Raw genomic sequence first — 25,635 nt, forward strand, 5'->3', positions numbered from 1 at the left:
TTTGCAAATGTTATTAGAACACATGGCTTTGTCCCTTCTAATACTGTGAATTGAAATTGTGAATAGAAATGGAAATATCTTATATTTTAATTGTGCAATTTGGAAAATCTAAATTTGGTTCCAGGATCATTTTAGTTCAGTCTTTTTTGTCATAAAGGCCACATACAATAGATCTTAAAATTAAACAAGGGAAGTGGTATGCAATATTTTTTAACTGGGAATGAATTTTCCCATCCAAATTTCTGTTTTGTGAATTAGACCTTGGCTTTTGTTGTTTTTGTTGGGTTTTTTTTTTTTTTTGAGGATATAGTTTAACTGAAATTTCATGGAATGAATTCAGATTTCAAAGTAGTTTCTTTTACGTATCTCTCTTGACTATTTTTCCTGATACCCTCTCATATTTCACTAATAATTCCATTACCTGGGTATGCCTGGAAAGCACAAATGATGGTTAACATAATGGCTTTTAATAGGAGGCGATTTTAATATGGATGATTTGTCTGGCATTTTAGCATCCTTAGAACTAGCTATTAACTCTGGCTTGTAGAGGTTGCTGTTGAGAATTGTTTTCAGGGAGTGAAAGTTTAATGGCAGTGTGGTTGTAAGAGAAGGAGCTAAGTAATGGTGGGCAGAGTATTAGACCTGGAGTCGAGAAGATTGTTTTCCTGAGTTCAAATCCTGGTCTCAGACACTTACTAGCTGTGTGACTCTGGGCAAAGCCTTTCATCTTGTTTGCCTCAGTTTTCTCATCTGTAAAATGGGCTGGAGTTGGAAATGGCAAATTATGCCAATATCTTTACTAAGTAAGATTCCAAATGAGGTCATGAAGTGTCAACATGATCAACTCTCCCCCCACCCCACCAAAACAAAACCAAACAAACTGAAAACAATGGCTGTAAGAAACAAATCATTGAAGTTCCACTTGCAGTTGGGAGAATACTTTCATTCTTTTGAGGGAATATTAAAAGGTGGGTCAATGTGCGTGGTATCATTTTCTTTATTTTGGGGAATGGTGCTGGGCTCAAATTGCACTTCTTGAAGACAATGAGGAAATGAGAAGGGAAGGTTTTTCTTCCTCTAAACAATCCCATTGAAGTTGCCTTTAAGAACTACTCCACTGACCAAAGGAGAATTTGTTTTAAATTTTTATTAGAGAAGTTGAAAGTTTAGTTTCAAGATCGATGGTAGCATAATTTTATCTTGTCATCTGTTTTGTTCATAGGAATACACAGAATCAGTTTGTACAAGCATATGCAACAATTCAATAGGTGCTTTGTGTACTAAAATCAGTTATCTGATTGGTTCTAAACTACCAAGATTCCATGCAGTCTCCTTTGCATTGGCTGGCAGCATGGTAAAATTCCAAATGGAATGCTTTTCATGCACTGCTCTGCAATATAACTACAGCAGGCTTTAAGCCCATGCAGATTAACACTGTAGCAAATTGTATTTTTTTGGTTTTTTTTTTTTTTAATATTTAACAGACATAAAAAGGTTATTTCCTGATATGAAATTCTGAAAATCTGCATAAATATTTTTGTGTAAAATTAAATTAGTTATGTACTTTTTAAACTAGAACTTGAAGTATCAAGAATGCCCACATAATTCATTTACACACACATATATATATGTGTATGTATATCTTTGTATACACACACATATATATGCTTGTTTCATTTTGCTAAAAGTCTTGATAATTAGTCAAATGCTATTCTGTGCCATACATTTAATCAGCATTTACTTGTTAAGAGAATGAATGTGATCTTACACATTTATATTCATCATTGGTGCTTGTGTCATGCAAACACAGGTCTAGTAGTCCTGCTTACTAATCTTGTCATGTGGCAACATTTAGGTGATTTTCTACAATATTGTGAATTTAAGTGTATAAATACTTTATACATTTTCACAGTTACAAACTTTTGCCAATACCCATTTCACAACCTTTAAGATACAATAATGAATTGTAATATTGGGAATCTGCAGCAGTAGGATCAAAATGCAAATTCTATTAAGCAATGTTTGATGTAAACTTTTCTTAAAGTGCCAAATACACAATTCTTTTAACTTTTGAGCACTGATGAATTTTGGCACCTACAGTTGTCTTATATTTTCCATTATTTAACCATTCCGACAACTTCTACAGGAAATTGGCTTCTTTCGGCAAGATGAAGATATGGCACTTACTAATGAGGTAACTTGGATGTAAGGAATATCCTGCAAAGTTATTGATATGTCATACTATAATTTCTGCTGATGAATTTGCAGAAAGAAGTTTTCCAATGCATGCATTTTTTGTTGTTTCTGCATGATTTTTACTGTACCTCAAACATGTTCTAGTACATCACAAAGCAGGGTGCTTAATACCAAGCTCATTTTCTTGTGATGATGCTGAACAAACATTTGAATAGAATTACAAATGGTTAAACTTTGTGCCTCATTGTAAAGGCAGGTTGTCACAATAATAACAACTCCTATTTGACAAATTTTCTTCAGTACTCAAAAAGTTAAAACTGAAATATGCAACTCTTACATATTCTCCATGGTCTCAGGCAATGTCTTGCCTAAATCGATGGGGGAAAATAACAAATAGAAGAAATGATTTTAGTCTTCACTGTGTAGTCTGCAGTTTGGGGTAATATTTGGATATTGTTAGCTTCTCAGTTTGGATTATGGAGTTTTACACCACTGTTGCTGGTCTTCGGTCCATCTCTGCTTCCAATTTCACCATCTGCTGCATCTCCTTTGCCTGTAACACCAGAAACAGAGTTTTAACCGGAAAACTGCTTGCTTGAAGATAGTGTGAAATGAACTATGTCCATTTCCTCTCTCTCCCCTGCCCTACCCCAACATTTGAAGCTGATTCTATACAATGCCAGGGACATTAACCAAAACAGTGAAAAGTTCAGCCAGTTACGGATCTTGTTTAGTCTAAATGATATCTAATGATTTTACTCCTATCCATCTCTGAGATGAACTGAGATTGTCTTGGCTTGTTGTTGACATAACCAAAGTCACTTTTTTCCTCATGGTAAATTAAATTGAACTTTATGTCGCCTAGATGCTAATGTAACTTGCTCAGTTGGTTTGACTAGATTTTCATTTCACTGGAATATTTATTAGGGAAACAGAGTTTGCTTGATGCTATTTCCTCAGGTCCACAGACTTAGCCATGTGCTTTCTTACTGGACAAACCAGCTCTTACTTCCCCAGGTATGTTACTACTTAAAACCCCCAAGAAGAAATTCATGTTACTGCCATCCCAGGCAGAGCATCAGGACAACCCCAACAACTGGCAGATCAGAAGAGGGAGGTCTGATTGCTTCATATCACGTAGACAAAACAAGCAGCTGAGAAACTTTTTCACTTTTTAGGTGTCCCTGATGTTATATCAACATAACCATTGCTCTGGATCCCATTGTAAATATCTATATTTGCATATAGATATAAAGTGAATATCACAAGATATATCTAACCTGAAAAAAAATTATTGCCTGCTTCATTTTCAAATGACATAACATTTAGAAATAAAGAAAAAGTAAGAATGGAAACACAGAGACAGTAAGATACAAATCAAGATTTAAGTCTTTTGAAGTACTGATTATCACTATTCTACTCAATTCAGGTTGTGTGTGTACGTTCCAGCTGAATGGAGGGCTCATTGGAGGGATCTGTGGTCTACATGGGTTGTGATCATTTGCTTTTAGTTTTGGTTCAAAGTCTTGTTAGTAAATTAGTTTCACCAACACAATGTAACTGGAGAGTTCAGATCTAGCTATGTCTTTTGAATAATATGTGTTTCACTTGCAGCTTGATGGTAGGGGTAGACACAAGGTAGGGTGAAAGAGTTCAGGCCTTTATTCTTAAGATGAAGGTAATTTTTCCCCACTGTCCTATTCCTCTTGCCAATACAGAATTTTTAATTTTATTTTTCTTTAAACTAAGGATATATCTTTTAAATTTTATTTTAAAACTAAGGATAATTTGCGTAATTTAGAAAAATGGAGACGTGAAGAAAAAAATACATATATATGAAGATGACACATGGAGACAGTGTTTAAAAACATGATAATGACACACTATAAACTTTGGAAACTCAACTATGTTTTGGTTTGTTTTTGAAAAAATAACAATAAAAAAATTTCTAATGATTAGATCGGTCTTGTGTTTTTCTTCTCCTTTACTGGTTGAGGTCAATATTTCACATAGGAAGAAAAATAAAAGATTTAATAGTAAAGTAATTTATTGTCATGATACACCAGATTAAACCAGAGGGTGGTTAATATGAATTTTATGAAGGAAGATGATTAGGAAGCTGGAGCAGAACAGATGATGCACTAGCTACGACAAAGATTCTCTGAAAAGTGTCTACAAATTTAATTTTAAAGATGTGAAAGCCTTATCTGTCATTATTAAAAACATCAAAGTCCATTTTCAGAGAGACACCAGGCTTACTAAAGCTACTCTCTGATATGGGAAGGTTTGTGGTCCTTTTGTCTTAATCCAGTTGCTGATAGCATTTATGGCAACAACTAAAGATTTCAATTGTGATGAACTTGATCCATGACCATGGATCTAGCTTTTCAAACTTACAGTTGGTAAATCCTGATAAAATACCACAGAAATAATTCTCTGAAGGGTCAACTGGATCCAGTTATGAGAAATCCAAACATGAAATAAACAGTTAAGGCTATTCAATCCAAAACCCCAAATAGTCATTGTGAACAGATGCTAATCATAAATGGTGAACAATGCTATTAGCAATCATTATCTGGCTGGTACTTTTGTGAGACTGCATTTGCAAAGAGTGTACCCAGGATAATGATCTCATTTAGAAGGAAAGCGGCAGCTTGCTGATTATAGGTTCAGTCCTACCTTGTGTTTGAGACACTGCATGACAGGATTTCAAAAGCTGTTTGTACAAAAATAGTAATGTCAAAATTGAGTCATACAACATGAAGCAAATAAAATAAATGAATACTGAAGTGAATTGAAGAAATGGATGCGGAAACCATATGTAGAAAAATAAAAGATTAATAAAACATATGTCTGCCCATTAATGAAAAACTTCCCCAGGTCAATATCAGTGGGAAAATAGTTGCTCTTGGAAACAAAGATTTTTTTCCCCCTTTGCTTCTGATTTAGAGACTTAAGAACATACACCTTTATTTAAGCAAGACCTTGCATAACTCTATTTGATAAAAGGCTAATGAAAACAAGAAAGGAATTAAAACTCTGATTTCAATGGCCAGATAGAACTCTTAGGCATGAGAGCACTACAACTATTAATGGTAATGATATGTCCAAAAAAATGCCCAAGTCCTTGAAGGGAAAGGGGAAGGAGAATAGAGCAAAAGAGGTTGATATTAATTAAAATGCAATTGAATTTGTATCAGGAAAATCCTTGCCATTGTCACTTGAAGTGTTTTAATGGATTCGTTTCCTGAATATATCTACAATGCTGAATTGTTGAAAAGTAAAGCATTTCATTAGAATCCTTAACCAGGATTAAAAGCTGGGGGTAATCTTCACATTCATTACTAGACCTTTACTCTAGAAGCATGTCTAGTCTTGGGTTCTATGATTTAAGAAGCATTTTGGGAACAAAACCAGCAGGAGAGCAAGAAAAATGATTAAAGGGAAAAATTACTTGAAAAATGTTCAAACCTTTCACTGGGAGTAAGGAATGCTAGTAAGAGTTTTCAGGTAAATGTTGGGAATTATTTGACCTAAGGAAGATTGAGAATAAGAATATTCCACTATTTACTTCACTAAATTTAGAATAATATTTGTGCTGTCCAGTTTAGAAACAAGAACCCATTTCTAACAGTAAAGATGGGGAGGCAATTAAGAGGCTTATTGAAGGTTAAAATATGACAAAATAAAGCTAAAAAGAGCCTTACAGGTGGTGTAGTCCAATTCTGTCATTTTTACAGATGAAGAAACTGAGGTCCAGAGACATTAAAAGATTTGCCCAAGATCACATAGGTAGTTAAGAATCACATAGGATTCAAACTCAAACCCTGATCCCAAATTTAGCATATGATTAACTATACCATGAATCATTGTGGAAACATCTCCAGAAGTCCTGAAATTCAGAATAAATTCCCACCAAAGACCATCTTTGGTCTTCCTTAAAGTTGGTAATGTAATCCATTATAACATTTCCATACAGAATTTCTCTACAATTATTTCCCTTCCTTAAGCTCTGTGATTGTGGTGACTAATCTTTTATATTTTCCTTCTTTCTTCCTCTCCTCATTCTCTTCTCCCTAGCAATCTATATTGATTTTTGCCTAAAACAGCTTACTAAGTCCTCAGTTATTGTTTGATACATTTTAAATTTTTAAACATAAGAATGCTAGAAAATATACTTGATAGGTATTAGATAAATTCTACTACATATTAGGCAAGGTTTATATTGCCATAGCTATAAGCACATATGCAATATCATAAAATGGTATTTTGCTATGCTTTACAAAATTTGAATATTTTATTGAGTCGCCTTATCTGTGTGACCTATGCTTCTGTGACTCAAATTAACACTTAGTTGATTGAGAGCTTTTGCTATTAAAAGGAAATGTATGTAAATTTGAAACATAAATACTACCATAAAATAACCAGACAAAGCTATGTTTAAAATAATAATTTTAAGGCAAAAGCTCTACTATAGTTTGATTTATTTAAATACTGGGAAATAATTGCCAATGATTTTATTTTTCTTTTGTTTTCTAACTAGATATAAGATTAAAAACATTGGGTAACTAAATTTATGGGTCTGCACTTTTAGCTTTAAGAAATATATCCATTTTTTAAAAGTTTAGTATAATTCTATCTTTTTAAATAAAAATAAATTTTTAATAAATAAAAATAGCCATTATACTAACCAACAAAATAAGTTCAGGTTTTCTCTTGCTGTTTCTGTCTTTCTCTTTCTCTCTCCCTCCCCCCTTCTCTCTCTCTTCTCTATGTATACATGCACACACACACACACACAAACACACACATACAGGCATATATATGACAATTCTGGGGATCTAAGTGATTTCCAAACTCTTATTTTTATTCTCTTTTTCTGAAAAGTGTTTCAATTACAAATGAGAAGGAAACAAGGTAACTGATAAAATCTTATAATTAAAATACCTATTAAAATGTGACAGGTATATCAAGAGGAATGTATTGATTAAATTTTCAGTGGCATAGTCCGAAATCCTGCCCTAGATAAGAAATCAAAGAAAAGACTTTTGGTTTTGGCTCTGCCACTAAGCTGTATGACCTTCTATGGGTCTCATTTTCCACATTTGTAAGATGAGGGGGTGGAATTTGATGGTCTTAAACATTTCTTCCAACTCTAATATTTTATGAGAAAATTGTATATATTTACTAAGGGGAAATTTTAAAAGAACATTATTGTCTGTTATAGGACTACCTAGTATATGTTTAAATACTCTAAAGCCACTGGTGAAGAGATATGGAAATATCCAACTGTACATAGTTGTCTAGACAGCTTCAAAGTTATAATTAATGGTTTTTAAACCTACAGCAAACTATACTCAGGGAAAATATTTTTATGAATTATTTTTGTTAATTAGGTACTAAATTCATTTATGTCTATATTTTTAAAGGACTAAAAATATTAGCACCTTGCAAATGTCAACAATTTTCAGTAAAAAAAAGTCTTAGTTACCATATCTTTCTCATGATGGTGTTAGAAACTACAAACATCATAATCCAGAGTTCACATTTTTCTTTCAAGAATCAGTGAATCCTTAGTCAAACAATTTCAAAGATTTTCTTTGCCATATTTCCTTTCAATATGAATTACTTAATCCTGTAGAAAGCATGTATTACTGGTAGAAATATGACTCCAAAAAAGTCTCTCCTACAAAGAACAAACAAAAAAGTTTTTTGGAAGCTTCTATACTTTTAACGAAAAGCAGATTTAGTTACTACAACACTGCTGAATTGTAGACATTGAACTTTCAACTACTACTTATGGTCATATTGTCTTAATATATAATTAAGCAGAGAGTATAGTGTAGTGGAAAGACCACTGGACTGGGAGTCAAGAGGACTAGATTCTAATCCTGGGTCTTCTATAAGTTAGTTGTGTGATCTTGGCAAGTCACTGCATCTCTCTGTATCTTTGATTCTTTATCTGAAAAGAAAGGGCGTGGATGATATGATTTATAAGGTCCTTTTAAGTTCTAACATTCTTTGTTAACTGTAAATGATGTTGCTGGAGGCTCTTTTGATTGGGTGCCATCTACAATTGCTTGTTTGCCTATAGAAGATGAGGATCTACCTGAAAATGCCTCCAGAGAAATCTTTTGCTTTTTAAATAAAATATTTTGTCTTTGATGAGCATGAAGTCTAACATTTCTCATTGTATTATCCTCTGATCACTCCAGAAATGCCTTAATACCTTTTGGCTTATTTTCCCTATGCCCACGTTCCCTTCCCTGTTAAGCAACAATATTTTCCATCTCTTTAGGTGTAATGGTGAAAAGTACAACTTCTTAAAAATCACCATTTCTTACTGTTTCTAACAGCAATAGCTTCACTATTAAAAAAAAGATAGTCAAAAATGTTTTTATCTTTATATTATAAAATAGCTTATTTATTTTATACCTTTTCTGGCAAAATACCTGCTCATTTTGTTTTTCCAGGACTTCTAGATGTTCAAGTTGAACTTTTTTCAACTGATCCATTTCTTTTGACTGTTTCATTGCAAGCTGCAAATAAGACAGTGGAAAATTACATTAAAAACATAGGTTGCCCTTTCAAAGTGATAGATGACTGATTGCCAAATACATTAAAGGAGATAATGAAAGTATATGGAACATAAAGATTTTTGAAAAGAGAAGTGTTGTTTATAAGGACAATTCATGGTTAGAACTTGGCTTAATTTTCTGAATGATACAAATAGAAGACCAAATAATGAATCTAATCTAAAACCTTGATTGGGGAAGCTACTTTTGCCATTTAGTAGAGAGAGTGAAGCCATAACTGAGATTTCTATGTAACTGGGTGTTAAGCTATACAAAGAGAATAAAAAATGTAAAAACAAATAATAAGCACCTTCCATAAGAATATATATAGGATGTATTCATGAACAAGTACCAAAAATTAATACTTACTCTCTTTCTTTCTTCCAGAAACTTTTTAGTGTTACTGCTGTTTAGTTCCCTGACTCTCCTAAGAAAAGAACAAACACAAATATTTGCATTTGCTGACATGATATTGTATGCAGTTCATTAAAGTATCAAATAAAGAGCATTAGCTTCTAATACATTATCTGGATTTATTTATTTGTTTCTAGAGAACTAGTTTTGAGTGATTATAATCAAGATCACTGAATAAATACAAAGACTCATGAGAAATGAAATATGACTCAACTTCCATTTCACAGATATCAGATATGTGTGTGTGTGTGTGTGTGTGTGTGTGTGTGTGTTTCAGGATTGCTTTTTGATAAGATAATTTACTTGTAGATGGTTTGGTAAAGTTTGCTAAAAAAGATCACAAAATGCAACTTAAAAAAACAAACTTAAAGAATCCACAGTTTTTATCTTTTTTTAAGCTGTCTATTTTAATTGAAGATTTATTACTAGACCTGGTCTATCGTGAGAGTTATCTTTTGAAAGAAGGTTTGATAAATGAAGAGCACAGTAAGATCAATAGGTAAACATTAAATGACTTTATAAAATGACTCCTTAAAAGATCAGAATAAGTGAGGTTTTACTGTAATAATAGTATTTAAAGTTTCTGAACAACATTCTGTAGTTTTCATTCATATGATGCTTTCTTGATGGAGTGCCTTCTCATGAATAATCAAAGGAGAATACGTAAGAATGAGGTATTCCAATATGAATCAAGAAAGTAGAGCTTACATTTAAAAGAATGAAGACTTTATTTCTTTCAGAGTAAACATATATGACATCTCTTGATGAGGAAATGCAAAATGGGAAAAATAAAGATCTTAAACATAATAGATCTGAGAATTCCAAGAGCCTAAATCCCTGAAAGCCTGATTTAGAAAATCCAAAATTAAGGGAGGTTAAGATGATAATGAAGATATAAATATGAATAATAACTCAAGGAATGTGAGTCAAATTCCATTACATGAAAATTCCCTCCTCTCTCTTCTATGGGATGCCAAAAGTCTTCAATTCTTGGCTACAGCTTTTAATATTTTAAGCAATTATAAGCAATATTAAGCAAATATAAAATATTATTAAAAATAAAAAACTCTAAAAAAGCAAAAATAAATGAAGTGATACTTTAGCATTCTTTCTAGTAAGATCTGACCTCTATTAATAACATTGGTATAAAATTAAAGCAGTAATTTATTATATTCAATATTATACTCATATACTCATATTATACTCATAATTTACTAATATTGTTAAATATTTTTCTTTTTTGGTATTTTAAAAAATCCATGCAACATTTTGACAAAATTATTTAAGGTAAATGACTCTCATAAATAAATAAGCTTGGAATGTGCTAAAATTTGTATCCCACTTAAAAGTGTTAAATAAAATTTTTGATCATGAAGAGATCATTTTTCTAGTATTTTATCACAGAATGTAAAATTCTTTAAGCCATTATAAAATTGAAGTGTGAATGAAGTTTAATATTTAAAGCCTTACATTCTTCAATTTGAAAAAGAGACTTGAATTTAATATATATCCTAGAAGAATCAGCCATTTTAGGCTTCTACCCAACCATAGCCCAAAACAAGAAATATAGTTTAGGCAACTTATTCCTAAAAATTTCACAGACTAAAGTAGTCAAGATTTTTGGTATCTTTTAAAAAATAATCTGTAAAATGTCTACCAGATAACCATCACTGATATCTTAATAGAGTGTTTCAGGATCACAATAAAATAAACAGATTAGTTTTTATCCCTAAGACTCATGACTTCTCAGTGTGTTTTCTGTGGATTAATGACAGGCTTTGCTGTGCATCATTAAGCTCAGCCACAGGGTCATCTTCTAGCCAGTCATAGTTCTCCAGCAGAAGCCCTATGTGGACAACATTATTTGTGGACAAATTTAGAGTTTATCTAAATCCTTAGTGTGACTCAGAATCACTTTATGCTTGATAATATGTAAACTCCTAGATGTCATAGGAAGTAGAGGGAGAAATTTAGAGGAGGGACCAAAGATACAATGTTCCCTAAAAACTAAGCTACTAGAAGGAAAAAAAAGAGTAATATTAATTCTCCCTAAAAATCAAATGAAAAAAGAGATGGCAAGGCAGACAACAAATCATCATCTGTATTGGCTTGGCAAATTGAAAATTACAGTGGAAGAAGTAAAATGTCTAGATTGCATGTGTGGCCCTTTAGAACAATCATAGTAAAGAATAAAATGATACTTCAATAACAGCCTCAATCATAAGCCTTCATAGCAGTTATGAGAAACAGAGAATACGATAAGCCTCAAACCCATGTCTTTTATTTCTAAATCAGAGAACACTTTTTTCTTGTGGTGTATATAAGCCAAAGCCACACCTTCTCACAGTAAGCAATCTTCCACTTACCTCTCTCTTTCTGCTTTATTTTTGATTGATTTGTCTTGGCTGATGGCTTTGCTGTTTTCCATGGAAATCTTGGCCTGATTGGCGCGCATTTCCTTGCATTCTCTAGACACAAGGAGGATTTGCTTTGAATTTGTTAGGTTCACTAATGATTTTTTTTATCTTCTTAGGTTACTTTTCTGCATGGGATATGTATATATACATATATATGTATATTATGTATATATACACATACAAACAAAAACATACTTCAAGATATCCATGCTCTATGATTTCATCAATGACATGAGATTCAACTATTAATATATACTACAAACCTTCTGTGACTAGTCTGAATATGGTGTGCCTCTGATTGAAATATTCATCATTATGTGGACATTTAGGAAATAAACCTTTCTGAACTTTGCTAAATTGGGCCTTTAAAAAGAGACTTATCAGTACTGCATAACCATATGTCACCAAGACCAAGCTACAAATGTATCAGAGACATTCTTCAGATATAGAATATATGCTATTAAATGCTTATATCCAACACACTGCCATTTCTTGAAGGATTACAGACTAAAGTCTGAAAATCTCTGGATCTAATTATAGCCAGAATAGAATACCTGTGCTAGCTTTCTAGCCACACTATCAGCATAATTTTGAACCAATAAAAATTTGTGAATTTTTTGCTTAGATTTCTGCTAAATTTATAAAAAGGCAAGTAACTCATTAGATAATCTATGAGATATGTGTCAACCTTAAAACTATAACTAAAATTGTTTATAGGCAGTAGGATGCCTATTATGGGGCCTGAAGTTAGGAAGACACATCTTCATGAATTCAAATCCAGCTTCAAACACTTACTAGTTGTGTGACCCCTTTCTTCATATTGAATCAAGAATATTTCTTATGGACTAAGAAAAGTGACTACATTTTTCAGTTCTAGAGACAGAAATTTTATATTTTAAAGGAATTAGAGAATATTAAGCTTTGAAATTTTCTAAAGGGTAAATTTAATTTTTTAAGGTCCTTCCTTCCCCATTGTGGCACATAGATGAAGTGTTCTCAAGGTTTATGTTGTCAGTTTGAGGTCTGGTGAGTCCAATAAGAAGGAGTGGGAAGAACATGAGACCAGGAGTCTGGAAGAGTTCAGTTCCAATCTGGTCTCAGGTACTTAGTAGCTGGCAAGTCATTTAACTTTTGCTTACTTCATTTTCCTCAACTGTAAAATGAGGATAAGAGAATCTACCTAGCATGCATCTTGAGAGGAGCAAAAGAGAGAATGTTTGTAAAGCACTTAGCACTGTGCTATAAAAATATTTTTTTTCTTTTCCCACCAAGATGTATGGCTTTGGGTATAGAACTAGCAACTCAATATGCATTGTTCAAGAACCATCCTAGCTGAGTTGGGAAAGTTCAAGTAAAATCAGAATCTAAAGTCTGCATAAATTTATTATTCTTTTTTTTTTTATTTTAATTTAATAGCCTTTTATTTACAGGATATATACATGGGTAACTTTACAGCATTAACAATTGCCAAACCTCTTGTTCCAATTTTTTCACCTCTTACCCCCCCCCACCCCCTCCCCTAAATGGCAGGATGACCAGTAGATGTTAAATATATTAAAATATAACTTAGATACATAATAAGTATACATGACCAAAACATTATTTTGCTGTACAAAAAGAATCAGACTCTGAATTATTGTACAATTAGCTTGTGAAGGAAATCAAAAATGCAGGTGTGCATAAATATAGGGATTGGGAATTCAATGTAATGGTTTTTAGTCATCTCCCAGAGTTCTTTTTCTGGGTATAGCTAGTTCAGTTCATTACTGCTCCATTAGAAATGATTTGGTTGATCTTGTTGCTGAGGATGGCCTGATCCATCAGAACTGGTCATCATCTAGTATTGTTGTTGAAGTATATAATGATCTCCTGGTCCTGCTCATTTCACTCAGCATCAGTTCGTGTAAGTCTCTCCAGGCCTTTAAATTTATTATTCTTAAACAGAGTTTGAAATTACTGAAAAGATCTGATGGTAGATTAACTATTGCTTCCTGGAAGAATGCTATCTATAGGTAAAGAATGGACCTGATCAACTTCCAATATTTGTTCCCAGAATATTCAAATCAAAATCTGCTAAACATAGATTCATCAGTCTCCTTGTTTATATCTTCCTTTCACTTGTATAATCCTTCATTGTTTTTTAACCCTGTGCCATCCTCAATCTGGTTTTAAGAGTGCCCATTAGTCAGTCATGATTAGCTCAGAAGAACATGGCTATTTGAATATTATGATCCTGTCCCTTTCTTTAGCAAGAAATAAAATATCATGTTGGCTAAGTCTGAAAAAATGGAGTACTGGCCCATTTCTTCAACATTCATCATCAAAACAATTCATATCAGGAGATACATTTTTTTCAAAATGGATAACTCTTGGGGCAGCTAGGTGGTGCAGTGGGTAGAGCACCAGCCCTGAAGTCAGGAGGACCTGAGTTCAAAATCTGGTCTCAGACACTTAACACTTCCTAGCTTGTGACCCTGGGCAAGTCACTTAATCCCAATTGCCTCAGCAAAAAAACAAAAACAAAAACAAACAAACAAACAAACAAAAAAAAAAAAAACCCAGGTTGCAATCTATATCCATGGAAAAGATGTATAAACTGATGAAATGATGACTCAAGGTATGAAAGTATTGTTCATTTATATACATTCACTCCAAATAATGAGCAAATCTATGAAAGTATAAAAAAATTTATGAGACTGTATAAAATAGGATGAGGATTTAGATAATTATACTGGTGAAAAAAAAGACTGTTCAACTGAAACATCAAATAATAGAAAAAAGTGGTAATTGGGGGATTTTATTTTTGTCTTGAATTAGCTGCAAAAAATATCACTTACACTCTCCTACATTATGTGTTTAATACATCCTAAAAAATATGGCAAAGATTATGACCAGGATTTGGCACATGTCAATAATTGTTCAAAATGGCGATTAGAAACATATAAATTTAATTTGAATTAAAGATTGGGATCATTAATAGCCAAATAATTTCTTTTATGAAAGAATGTATTTGGTAACCATTTCCTATGGCTTTTCAGAGATTCAGTGAGTGCAGCACCACTGGCCATCTAATACTTTGGAGTTTTGTGAAGATGGTAAGATAGGGAAAAGTCAAAATATTTAATCCATATGAATCTGAAGAAAAATTGCCTTCTCTAGTTTTCTCAAAATGGGAATGACCTACCAATGAAGTCTAGAAAACAATGAACTGCTTTTTCCCCCTACAAAATAGTTCAAAAGCAATAGACTAAGAAAGTCATTTTAAAACATCACTGCTCTAACTTGTAGTGCAAAATACTCTGTACTTAGTTTAATCACATTAAAAAAACAGAAAATAAAATTAATAGTACATTTTTCAATGTAGTCACAGCATGAGAATGAATTGTAAAATGAAAGGCATACAAATGACAGTATCACCTCAATTATTTGCTCTTTGGATTCCTGCTTTCTGGATATTTTAGGTATGTGATGAGTAAATCAAAGGAGGAAAAAACTCAAATAAATTATTTTAGTTGTTTGTTAGCAACCCAGGATAAAGACTTATATAGACAAAATTATATAAACTAAGTTTTACCCATGTTCTATTAGGGATAATCAAGAATTGAACAAACAAAAATAACTTATTGACTTAGTTCTTCCAATGTCTTTGATGTTCTCTGACATCTTAGTTGAGAGAAAGAAATGACAGACCACTGAGGCATTTGGATATCTAGTGTATAATATTTAGTCTTTTTATGTATCTCTGCAATATTAAAAGAATGAGAGGCAAGCCTTTAGTGCATTGGGTGACTGATCTCTTAAAACAGTGCCTGGCAAACAGTAAGTGCTTAATAAGTGCTTGCCTTGCTTTTAAAAGATTTATGAGAAAACAAAGACTAGCTTTTGCCAGAATAAAATATGTTGAAGGAATGCAGCAACCTGCACTAATGGAGGTTTCCATACACACACGTGCGCACACACACACACACACACACACACACACAATCAGAGCTTTCCCAAAGTATCAAGGGAACCCTAGCCAAGCTGTGCTTGGAACACATATTAAAGTTTATGGCCTTGTTTCCAAATGAGGGAATCTGCTCATGCCATTTGCTGAGGAAAAGTCACTGAAGCCAAACGAGATTGCATTTGCTAGCAGGAGCAAACAGACTTGAATTACTCAGCATTGTTCTATTTCCACATGGAAAGGCTATACATTTTTATAGATTTAAAAGGAGAGGATGTCTATTAAGTAACAGCAGAAAAAAAAATCAATGGTGCTACCATGTTCTGGAATTGCCACGGACTGAATTAAAATCTGGCTTCAGACCCTTACTAACTAACTGTGATTTTGGGCAAATCATCCACCTTCTGTATGGCTCTAGTTCTAACACCCACTTTTCAATTGTTGGGTAGATAAAATGAATTAAGATTTATAAGCACTTTGTAAACCCTGAAGTACCGTATAAATGCTGTTTCCTTCTTTTCCTCTCTTCCTTCTCTCTCTCTCCTTTTCCCCACATTGGTTCTAATCATGAGTATTCCCCCTCACTGTTCAGGGTTGTTACTCCAAGATGAAATTGGTCTTTTCCCTCTTTATGCATCTGTCATAAATTTCTCTCTTGCCAATCTAAAGCTTCACTTTGTTCAAAGCCTAAGTTGTGGTGTATTCTCCTTTTTACATCCTTTTCCTCCTGACTGTTTCAATTTCCATTGATTTCCTCTTCCTCTGAATTTCCTTAGCATTTATTTATTCCATTTATATGCTACTTATTATATATTAATTATTCTGCTTCTCTTTTCAGGTGTGTATTTTTGTCTCCCTAAGTCCCTCAAAGGAAAAAGATCATGTTTGATGCTTGCATAACTTTTGTGATGTCTAATAAATATTTCTTGGAGGAATGAATGAAATTATATATATTTTATATATATGTAAAACATATATGAAAATAATAGGTGTATAATCAATAAACAATGAATAACGAGAAATTAATATGCAAATATACAAAATAAACATATAATTAGTAAGTATGATATATCAAATAATAAATTTTTGCTCTTGGCTCAATGAACATTCATTTTTCTGAAAACAAACAAACCAAGGTATATATGGATGTTCAGAGTGAGGGTGCAGTGCAGCTTCATAGATTTCATCAATAAAAGGCAAGACAGTTGTTGAAATCTGAGTATGAAGTAAAACCATATGAGTGATTTTTCAGTCTGTGACTTAAAACTTACCTGTCATGGGAAAGCTTTAGCTGCTGAGTTTGTTGCTCATGAGCATTGATCAACAGTTTTTTCAAGAGATCACACTGCTGGCTGAGGTGTAAATCCCGAATTTCTTGCTCCTCAGCGCTGTGGGTATTGATCATTTCTGACCATTCTTTCGTATGCTGGGCTACAATCTCTTTTACCTGTTCAAGGAAAGGAAGAGAGTTCCACTAGAATCCTCATTGATTGACTATGATCATTAGCCATGTGATGGAAGCAGACTGCAGATTCCAATGATAAGTAAAAAAGGCAATGGAGAGGTATATCTAAACATCGGTTAACTCCCCTTTTTATTTTTAGTAAATGAACTACCTTTAAAGAATTTGTAGTAAACACTGAATTAGTGGCATCTAGTGGATTTGAATAAATCAGATATTTCAAATAAGAATATCACAGGGCAGCTTTTTTGATATTCTCATTAAAGCTCTGGTTTACCTGAACCTGGGACCTTTCCATTTCCTTTATTGGTATCCACTTCCCTATATGTCATGAACTCAGCTTTTCCCTTGTGAAGAGAATGCATCCTAAGATATCCTATGGATTATTTCATTATCTGATTTCCCAGCAACCCAAAAATAAATAAAACACTGTACTTAACTCAGCATAGAGGATGAAAAAATTATAAAAATGTTAATAAACTGGAAAGAGGTATTGAAGCCACCAAGGAGAATAGTTATTCTCAAGCAAACACCCTTAACATTGGAACAGTGACATGATGATTTCATTTGTAGCTTAAATTAGAACTGAATGATCATGGTTCATGTGGAGAGAGGGGCAACTAGAATAAGTGATGATCTCGGTCTCAATTGGATACGCAGTTGGCAAAGATAATCATTGATGATCTTGCCTAAAAGTTATAGTTGAAGGCAATTGATAATAAGTTTTCAAGAAGAAATAGTTTACAGCTTAGATTTTGAATTGGAACTCAGGAGCAAGATGTCTGAATTTCTAAATGGTCTTTTGAGATCGTCTCTCACCTCTTTTTATGACTGAGGGAATATGCATCTTTTGTGACTCTAATATGACTTTCCTCACCTGACCATCACTAAAGGTTTCTACCACTATTTCAGGAGACATTGGGCAATGAACAGGAAGAAATCAAGATTATAGCAAAGTGCCAAAGAGCAATCAAATACTTCTGTGTTTTAAATATTTCTCTGAAATCAAGGATATATAGGATTCAGGACAGCTTCAGGTTTTGAAGTCTAAATAATTGTTCTCTTGACCTGATGAATAACCACTATTCTGAAATAAACAAGTTATAACTAGAGATGGATTTCCAGAGGGAAAGCACAGCTGTCTGGACCATGGGAATTGTGAGAGGTTTTTCTCTATATTTGTGTCTTGTTCTTTTGGTCATTTGTGAATAGCTACATTCCTCTTGACTTTTCATTTAATATGAATTAATCATCAAATAAGAAGTAGCATATAATACTGGATAGCCTTAGATTCTAGAAGATCTGCATTGATCTCACTCATTAAATGAATAAACATTTTTAAAGAACCTATTATGTGCCAGACACTGAACTAAGAGCTGGAGATACAAAAAGTGGCAAAAGACAATTCCTGCCCTCAAGAGCTTATACTCTAAAGGGAGAGTATGCAAACAAATACATAAAAAAATAAACTTTATATAGGATAAATAATTTTAAAAAGGCTAATTACAGAGGTACAGAGAAAATTAAGAGGTACAGAGAAAAGTATTCTATAGATGGTAGGATTTTACTTGAAATTTAAAGGAAGCCAGTGCTGTCTCAGTTATATTCACATCCTACTTATAATGCTTACAGATTACATTAGATTGGGTGATTTCAATTCTCAGTACTCAGTACACTTTCTAAGATGATAAAATGTTACATAGCAGTTGGAATCTGCATTACTGAAAGGAGTTTCCTTTCTAGGAGTTCATTATACTAATAAAATCACAAATATTTCTCCTAAGAACTCATTTAGCTATAATAAATGTGATTAACTTAGACTCTTCCCATTCAAGAAATTAGACTTTTGAGGGACAATTATTGATTACAGGGTGCTATTAGTGCTTTTCTTCCTCGTTACAATAAATCAAGATTTTTCAAAGGGGCTGATCTGAATCAAGTTATTCATTAAGACACAGAAATGGCATATCATGGCCCTTACTAGACATTATGGCTATTATTTGTCTGATTTCCCAAAGGTAGCCATTAAGTTGGAGTTGAATTGGACAGGAGTAGTGCAAATAAATTCTTTCATTTTTGCTTTTTGTCTGATAAACAACAGAGTTATCCCTCATACATGATTGCTTTTGAGGAATATCCTGGAAAATCCAAGTGTACTTCATTATAAAATGCTAGCTCAGACAGAATTTTAGTTCCAGAATGAGAGGAAGGATAAACTAAAATAATTAAGGTATTCAGGTTCAAATCTCTTTTCTGGTCAATCTGAGCTCTTGAAGTTCCCAGGTTTGGTGGTTAGAGAATGCTAGTTCGGATGTGTGGATCCAGCCTTCTGATGCACTCTACCTACTTTGAAGCAGTACCAATTGGGTTTATCTTGTTAGTAACATGGTGTCAAACATCAAACAGACCTTGAGATCTTTCTAGAAAGGGTATTGAAGGAATGTAATCATTATATAGAAATGAGAGAAAATTTTCTTTGAAAAAAAAAAGTTTTGTTTCACTAGAACAAAACTAATTTAACGATCAACTTTGGAGTGGATATTATAAATAGAACAAGTCTCAAATAAGTTCCCCATTTGTTTCCATGACTTTCACAGAAAATCAAGTATCCTTCTGCTTGGAGAGTTTTCAGAACAACAAACAAGCTGTGAAATAAGCAAGACAAGCTCTTTTGTTCCATCATTTTGCATGCATCATTTGTATCATTTTATAAAAATAAACTTCTGTTGGCCTCATTCTCTTTTGAGTATGCCCACTGGCAAAACTGGCGTATTTTCTTACCTTAGATTTATGATCTGATGTTAATGTCTGAATTTTAATTTCAGTTTCTTTCTTCATTTCAAGACAATTACTTCCTCTAAAAAGGAAATATGTGCCAGAAGTTATATTTTTTCCATCCAGTTGGCTTTTGCTAAAAAGATTTCTAGTGAATACAATATATTCATCAAACATGAAATGTTATGGCTTATGTGAATAACATTTTTTCCAGTAATATATTCACACCTTACAAATGTTATTGGTATAATGATCATTCAATTTAACCACTTCACAATGAGATGCCTTTAGATCCAATGATTCTTCCATTTTTAGGGGTTTATTATTGTGTGTTTCCATTTTGGATCCTATTCCCCACCCCTTTTCCTCCACTTTGCCAGTAAAACTCACATTGGACTGAAAACTGGCAAATAAATTGTCAGCCTTGAAATAAATTTTTATTTATATTTCTTTGGTTCTAAAGCCAGTATTTATTTTTAAAATGTCTAATATGGGAAAAATATAGCATTTTATTTAGAATTAGCATAACTTTTCTTCTCTTTCTATTCTGAGAAAAAAAATGTGATTACAATAATTTATTCCAGTTCCTGGCCTGGCCTGACCATTTTCTTCTTCCTTAATACTTAGCATTCTTATGTGAACTAACTTTGAAATGATTTTTTATTAAATCAATTCCTATTGAAATATCAGTATTTAATCAAAGTAGGAACCAGATCCAAGGGAAGTAAGTCAGCCTCCCCTTTTAAGATGCATTTGCTGATATTTAATACATCATATTAAATCACTGAATACATGTAGTTCTTAATAACCATCTTATCATACTTTCAGATTATATTTTTTATCATACTTATTTTTTAATATTTCCTTTCTTTTCTACTAAACTATATTTCTTAAAAGAACTTATAAGGACAAGGACTAAGTATTCTTAATTATTCTCTTAGTGTCTTACAGTTTCCATAGTAACATTCAATTTTGTAGGATGAATACTTTGATCCAGGGGTTCTTAATCTTTTTTTTTTTTTTGTCATGGACTCATTTGCCAGTCTGATGAAACCTGTGGATATTTCAAAATCATTTTTTAAAAATCATAATTAAAGGAAATGCTAAATTTCAGTTAGAGGTGAATTTTTCCCATTTGAGTTTATAGGCTTTCTGTAATTTATCCTCAAATTGAAAGGGAGTAGTCCTTGAATCCCAAATTGGGAATCCCTCCTTTAGACTGTCCTTCACATTCTGAATAGACAGTATCTCCTATATTAGAATAAATAAATTAATTCTAGAAATTGTGATCTCAATTAATTGGAAAATCTTAATCTCTCATTCTCACTATTTCTATTTTTCTGTTTCAAGTGTTTGCTTGCATTTTACCTGGGTTCTACACTGCTAAATTCACCTGTCTCTAACTGATGCCATCATCTATCCACTAAGTATATATAACACATTTAATCACGAAATCCATTTGAAGAACTCTAATTCCTTATTATGGTTAATTGATCTTGCCTTCTGTTTTCTAGTCAGATTAAAGGTTTCTTAGGTTCTTGAATTTTCTTTTTCCTTGTCTGGTTCACCCACTCCACATTCAGGTGTACTTAATCAAATGCCTTGAGATTAATATACAACATGAGACACAACTGTTGTCTCATAAATCGACAACAATTGCATAAATTTTTTTTTTGCAATGCAGCTGGAGGTACCTCCTCTTTGCAATATTCTTCAGTCCCCGTGGCATTGAGAGTACAGATAGGATACTAAATTAATATGAAAATTTCCATTAATTTTGGAAGATATTTCTGCCTGAAAAATTTCCAGTAACTGAGAAGCTGTCCCTGACCATCATACTTAATAGCTTTGTTAAAAAGGTAAATAGGTTTAGGGTTTATTTATACTATAATTTATCATCAGATAATTTAATCAGGCATCCAGTTTAGACAATCCAAGCCCATATCCCTTATTTTTCTCTCAATAACTTCTTTATTTGGATTATCAAGGTAATTGACTTAATTTTTGACTTCACTAGGTAAGAGCAGCCTACCAATACTTAACACTGTGCAAACTTAGAGTGGGGGGAGGAGGTGTTTAAAGAATGTTCTATAGAGATAGCACTGAAACTAATTTAGTCTTTTCCATTTCATTCAACAGTGTCTTATTTATTGAGAACACTTTCAAGTGCTTTATTCTCAATTTATGTTGAAAATAAATTCAAATGTCATATTAGAGATAATAATTCCTCCCTCTACCCCCATCCAGATTCAATGATGCAGACTGAAAATAATACACTTAGGGGAATTATTTGCAGAAGAAAGCTAAAGAGGCTGTGCAGATTAAGCAGTTCTACCATTTTTCTTGAGCAGCTAGGTGGCACAGTGGATAGAGTGCTAGGCCTAGAATCAAGAGTTCCAAATTGGTCCCAGTCACCTGGCATGTTACTTAACTCCATTTGCCTCAGTTTCTTCATCTGTAAATAAACTGGAGAAAGAAATGGCAAGCCATTCCAATATATTTTCATTCTTCTTTGTTTGTTTTTGCTGAGGTGATTGGGGTTAATGATTTGCAGAACATCACACAATTAGGAAGTGTTAAGTGTCTAAAGCCAATGATTTCAGGGCTGGTGCTCTATCCATTGAGCCACCATAGCTGCCCCACTCCAATATATTTTCTTAGAAAACTCCAAATGGGGTCATGAGTCAGACACCACTGAAAAATGTCTGAACAACAAGAAACTAGTTATCTGCTATTTAGTGCATATTATTAAATTGTTAGAAAGGTACTATGGCCAAATGGACTCATAACTGAGCTTCTGATTCCATCTGTTGTTGTTGGAGGAAGTTTCCAAGCTTATGAAATTACAGATTTTTGAGGTGTGTAGTATAATCACACCCAAAGAAAGTAGCCAAGGAACAATTTTTCTAATTGGTAAATCCTAGTATCCATCAAGATAGAACACAATTAATTACAGGTACCTCTAAATAGAAACCATTTACCATTTAATTTATGTCAATCACAAAACTTTTTGGTATTTAAGTCCTTTGAAGGCAGGGACCGTTTCTTTGTTCTATTTTGTATTTCCTGAGCTGAGCACAGTGTAGGTACTTAAGTCTTGTTAAGTTGATGTCATTACATCAAATCTAGGAAACCAGAACTTAAAGAGCAAGTACTCTAATATCAAAAGGTCTTGTAGTGAAGGTAATTCATTATGTTTGCATGACTATAGTTTTCTAGAATCACCCTAAATAAACTAAAGGGTTCATCTACTAGAGCTTGAGAGGAAAGCAATGCTTCCATCTCAAAATCATCCCTCACTTAAAGGGTTGCAGAAGGTTGGAGAAGGCAGGGAAGCACAAAAGAAAGTCCAGAAAGAAAAAGAGCAATCCTGGAAGTCTGGGATCATCCCACAAGAACAGAACTTTTTTGTTTCCATTGTTTATAGCCAAGGTATTTAAAAATGTTAGGAGCTATTATACTGAACAGGCAGAATTTAAAGCATCTCTAGTGATATCCTCTGTAAAATTTTCTAGGAAAGTCTGTTTACTTCATGATGCTTAAATGAGCAAGAATCTTATTTTCAAAGAACAAATTAGCTAAGAGTTTTAATGATTTAAACTTCATAATTGAACATGAATACAATTCATAATTGGGTATGAATAGTCCTGCTGCAAAGTCAATAGCCAGCTGGCATGCTAAAAAAAATAAAAAAAAAAAAAAGACTTTTTCTGGGGCAAGATAAAAAAGCTGAATTTTTTGAGGAGAAAAGGAGGCAACATTACCCCTTCTTCTTCATTGCTTTTTCTAAGATTTTCTCATGAGATAATTTCTCCTTGTCAAACTGAGCCACAATTTTGTCAACTTGTGTACAGTGTAACTTCTGCATGGTGCTGTGTTCCTATAAAAAGAGCAAAACAATTAGTAACTTGGATTTATAAGGTGACACTAGACCAGCTTGTGTGGAAACAATCTCCTCCTGTAGAACTGTCACTGGCCAAGTCTTTCCATTGTCTTCTAGGACTTCATTTAACAGAATTAATACTGTAGAAAAACTAGAGGACTATAAGGGATACTTGCATGCAATGAAAGAATCATGGTTACAAAATTTCTGACAATCTTATCATCCAACTCTTATGAGAAAGGTATCTCTTCTAATACCTTTAGTTAATATTTTCCTCTTTTAGTTTCCATATATGTAGACATGGGCAGCTATGTGTCACAGTGCATAGAGTGTTGGGCCTGGAATCACTAAAATTTAAGTTCAAACCAGCCTAAAAAGCTTCCTAGCTTTGTGACATTGGACAAGTCCCCTTTACCCTGTTCACCTCAGTTTCCTCATCTGTAAAATGACCTGGGGAAGGAAATGACAAATCATTTCAATATCTTTGCCAAGAAAACCCCTCTTGTGGAGTCTGAAATGACTGAACAATAACAAAACATTTATCTGAAGAAAGTGGGTGGTATAGTAAAATGATGGGACTGGAGTTGTGAAGACTAGTATTCACATTGGTCTCAGACACTTCCAGCCATGAGATTCTGGGCAAGTCACTTTATATCTGTTCATTTTCGTTTCCTCCACTGTAAAATGGAGATAGTAACAGCACTTTCCAAAGTTGTTTTGCAGAACAAATAAGGTAATATTTGTAAAGCACTTAGCATAGTGCCTGGTATATAAATGAACACTTAAATTCATTCTTCCCTTCTCTTTTCTTTTCCTTTTTTCTTTTTCTTCTCCTTTTTTTTCTTTCCTTTCTTCCCTCCAACCAATAGTCTCATCTCTCTTGCCTTTCAGATATTTAAAGGCAGCTATCATGTACTTTTGTGTTTCTTCTATTTCCACACTCCCAGTTCCTTTAGCAATACTCTTTGAAAGTTGGGTTACCAATGTTTATTCTTATTTCCTCTTTGTGTAGGAGGTTGAGTAGTTACTGAAATGGAACATCCCACCACTCAGTTGGGGCCATGCAGACTATCATTATCCTCACTATCTGGAAACATGGATCCCAGGTTTTCTCATCACACAATTAGCACAATAGACAAACACATTCTAGTTTGTCTATATTCCTTTTCAAAAAACATAGTTCCTGCACAGAATACATTTATAAAGATATGGGCAGACCAGTGCCTAATAGTGTATCTTCTTATATCATATATTTATTGTTGACCTAGGAAGGGAAGAAGGGATAAAATATATAAGATGCCTAAAACAAGGTATGTCATATTTTTTTATTATTGCATTTTTGGTCAATTAAAATTACTACATCTCTTTCATTGGATTGATCTTACACCCATTTTCCATTGTCCTTTTTGTTTCTCCCCCAGACTGAATCTATCATGTCACTGGTAAGAAAATTCCTTCTCCAATGGCACCTTTTCTGCAGATTAGTCTTACAGAATTTCCTGGGGGACACTGAGGCATTAAGTGACTTGCCCTGAGTGTCAGAGATAGGGATGGAACTCAGATTCTCTTTGACTCTGAGGGTATCTTATATAATTGGTACATTTACTGGCTCATTTCTTTCTCTATATAGCCATAACTGTGGACTTTCACCCAAGGCGGTACCTTCATCACCTGGAATGTAATACTTCCCTTTGGTGTTCACGTCTCTGTCTGAAGGCTTGCCACACATACCTGTACTGTCAGTTCTGCAGCAGAAGCCTAGAAACCACTTGGTATCCTGGGAGTGCTGCCTGCATTTAGCTCACACACTCCCACATAATCTCCTTTAACCCTTTAGTCCATTGCTCATCCCATCCCCAACTTCTCCTGGAGAATGGATGAAGGTGATGAGTTCTTCAATGTTGCGTGTAGTTAGCAGAGGAATTGATAAAAATCAGTCCCTGAGGCAGGCAGGGAAAAAGCACTGA

General features: G+C 33.4%; 1 protein-coding gene across 5 annotated transcripts in view; it reads right to left on the reverse strand.

The window, feature by feature from the left end:
- Positions 1 to 1,434: 1,434 nt before the first annotated feature.
- Positions 1,435 to 25,635, reverse strand: part of PLCB4 (phospholipase C beta 4) — a 427,184-nt gene continuing 402,983 nt past the window's right edge. For 3 of the 5 annotated variants that reach the window (XM_031951114.1, XM_031951113.1, XM_031951115.1), the window contains 8 exons: positions 23,550 to 23,665; positions 19,792 to 19,867; positions 16,820 to 16,995; positions 11,552 to 11,653; positions 9,141 to 9,198; positions 8,649 to 8,735; positions 4,876 to 4,912; positions 1,435 to 2,749 (listed from right to left, as the gene is read on the reverse strand). In XM_031951114.1, the coding sequence (XP_031806974.1) occupies positions 2,661 to 2,749; positions 4,876 to 4,912; positions 8,649 to 8,735; positions 9,141 to 9,198; positions 11,552 to 11,653; positions 16,820 to 16,995; positions 19,792 to 19,867; positions 23,550 to 23,665 (741 nt within the window). In that variant the 3' untranslated portion in view covers positions 1,435 to 2,660. The remainder of the gene's footprint in view (positions 2,750 to 4,875; positions 4,913 to 8,648; positions 8,736 to 9,140; positions 9,199 to 11,551; positions 11,654 to 16,819; positions 16,996 to 19,791; positions 19,868 to 23,549; positions 23,666 to 25,635) is intronic. The other 2 variants (XM_031951117.1, XM_031951116.1) reach the window with 1 other exon arrangement.

Source organism: Sarcophilus harrisii, chromosome 2, assembly GCF_902635505.1.
Source record: "Sarcophilus harrisii chromosome 2, mSarHar1.11, whole genome shotgun sequence".
Lineage (NCBI taxonomy): Eukaryota > Metazoa > Chordata > Mammalia > Dasyuromorphia > Dasyuridae > Sarcophilus > Sarcophilus harrisii.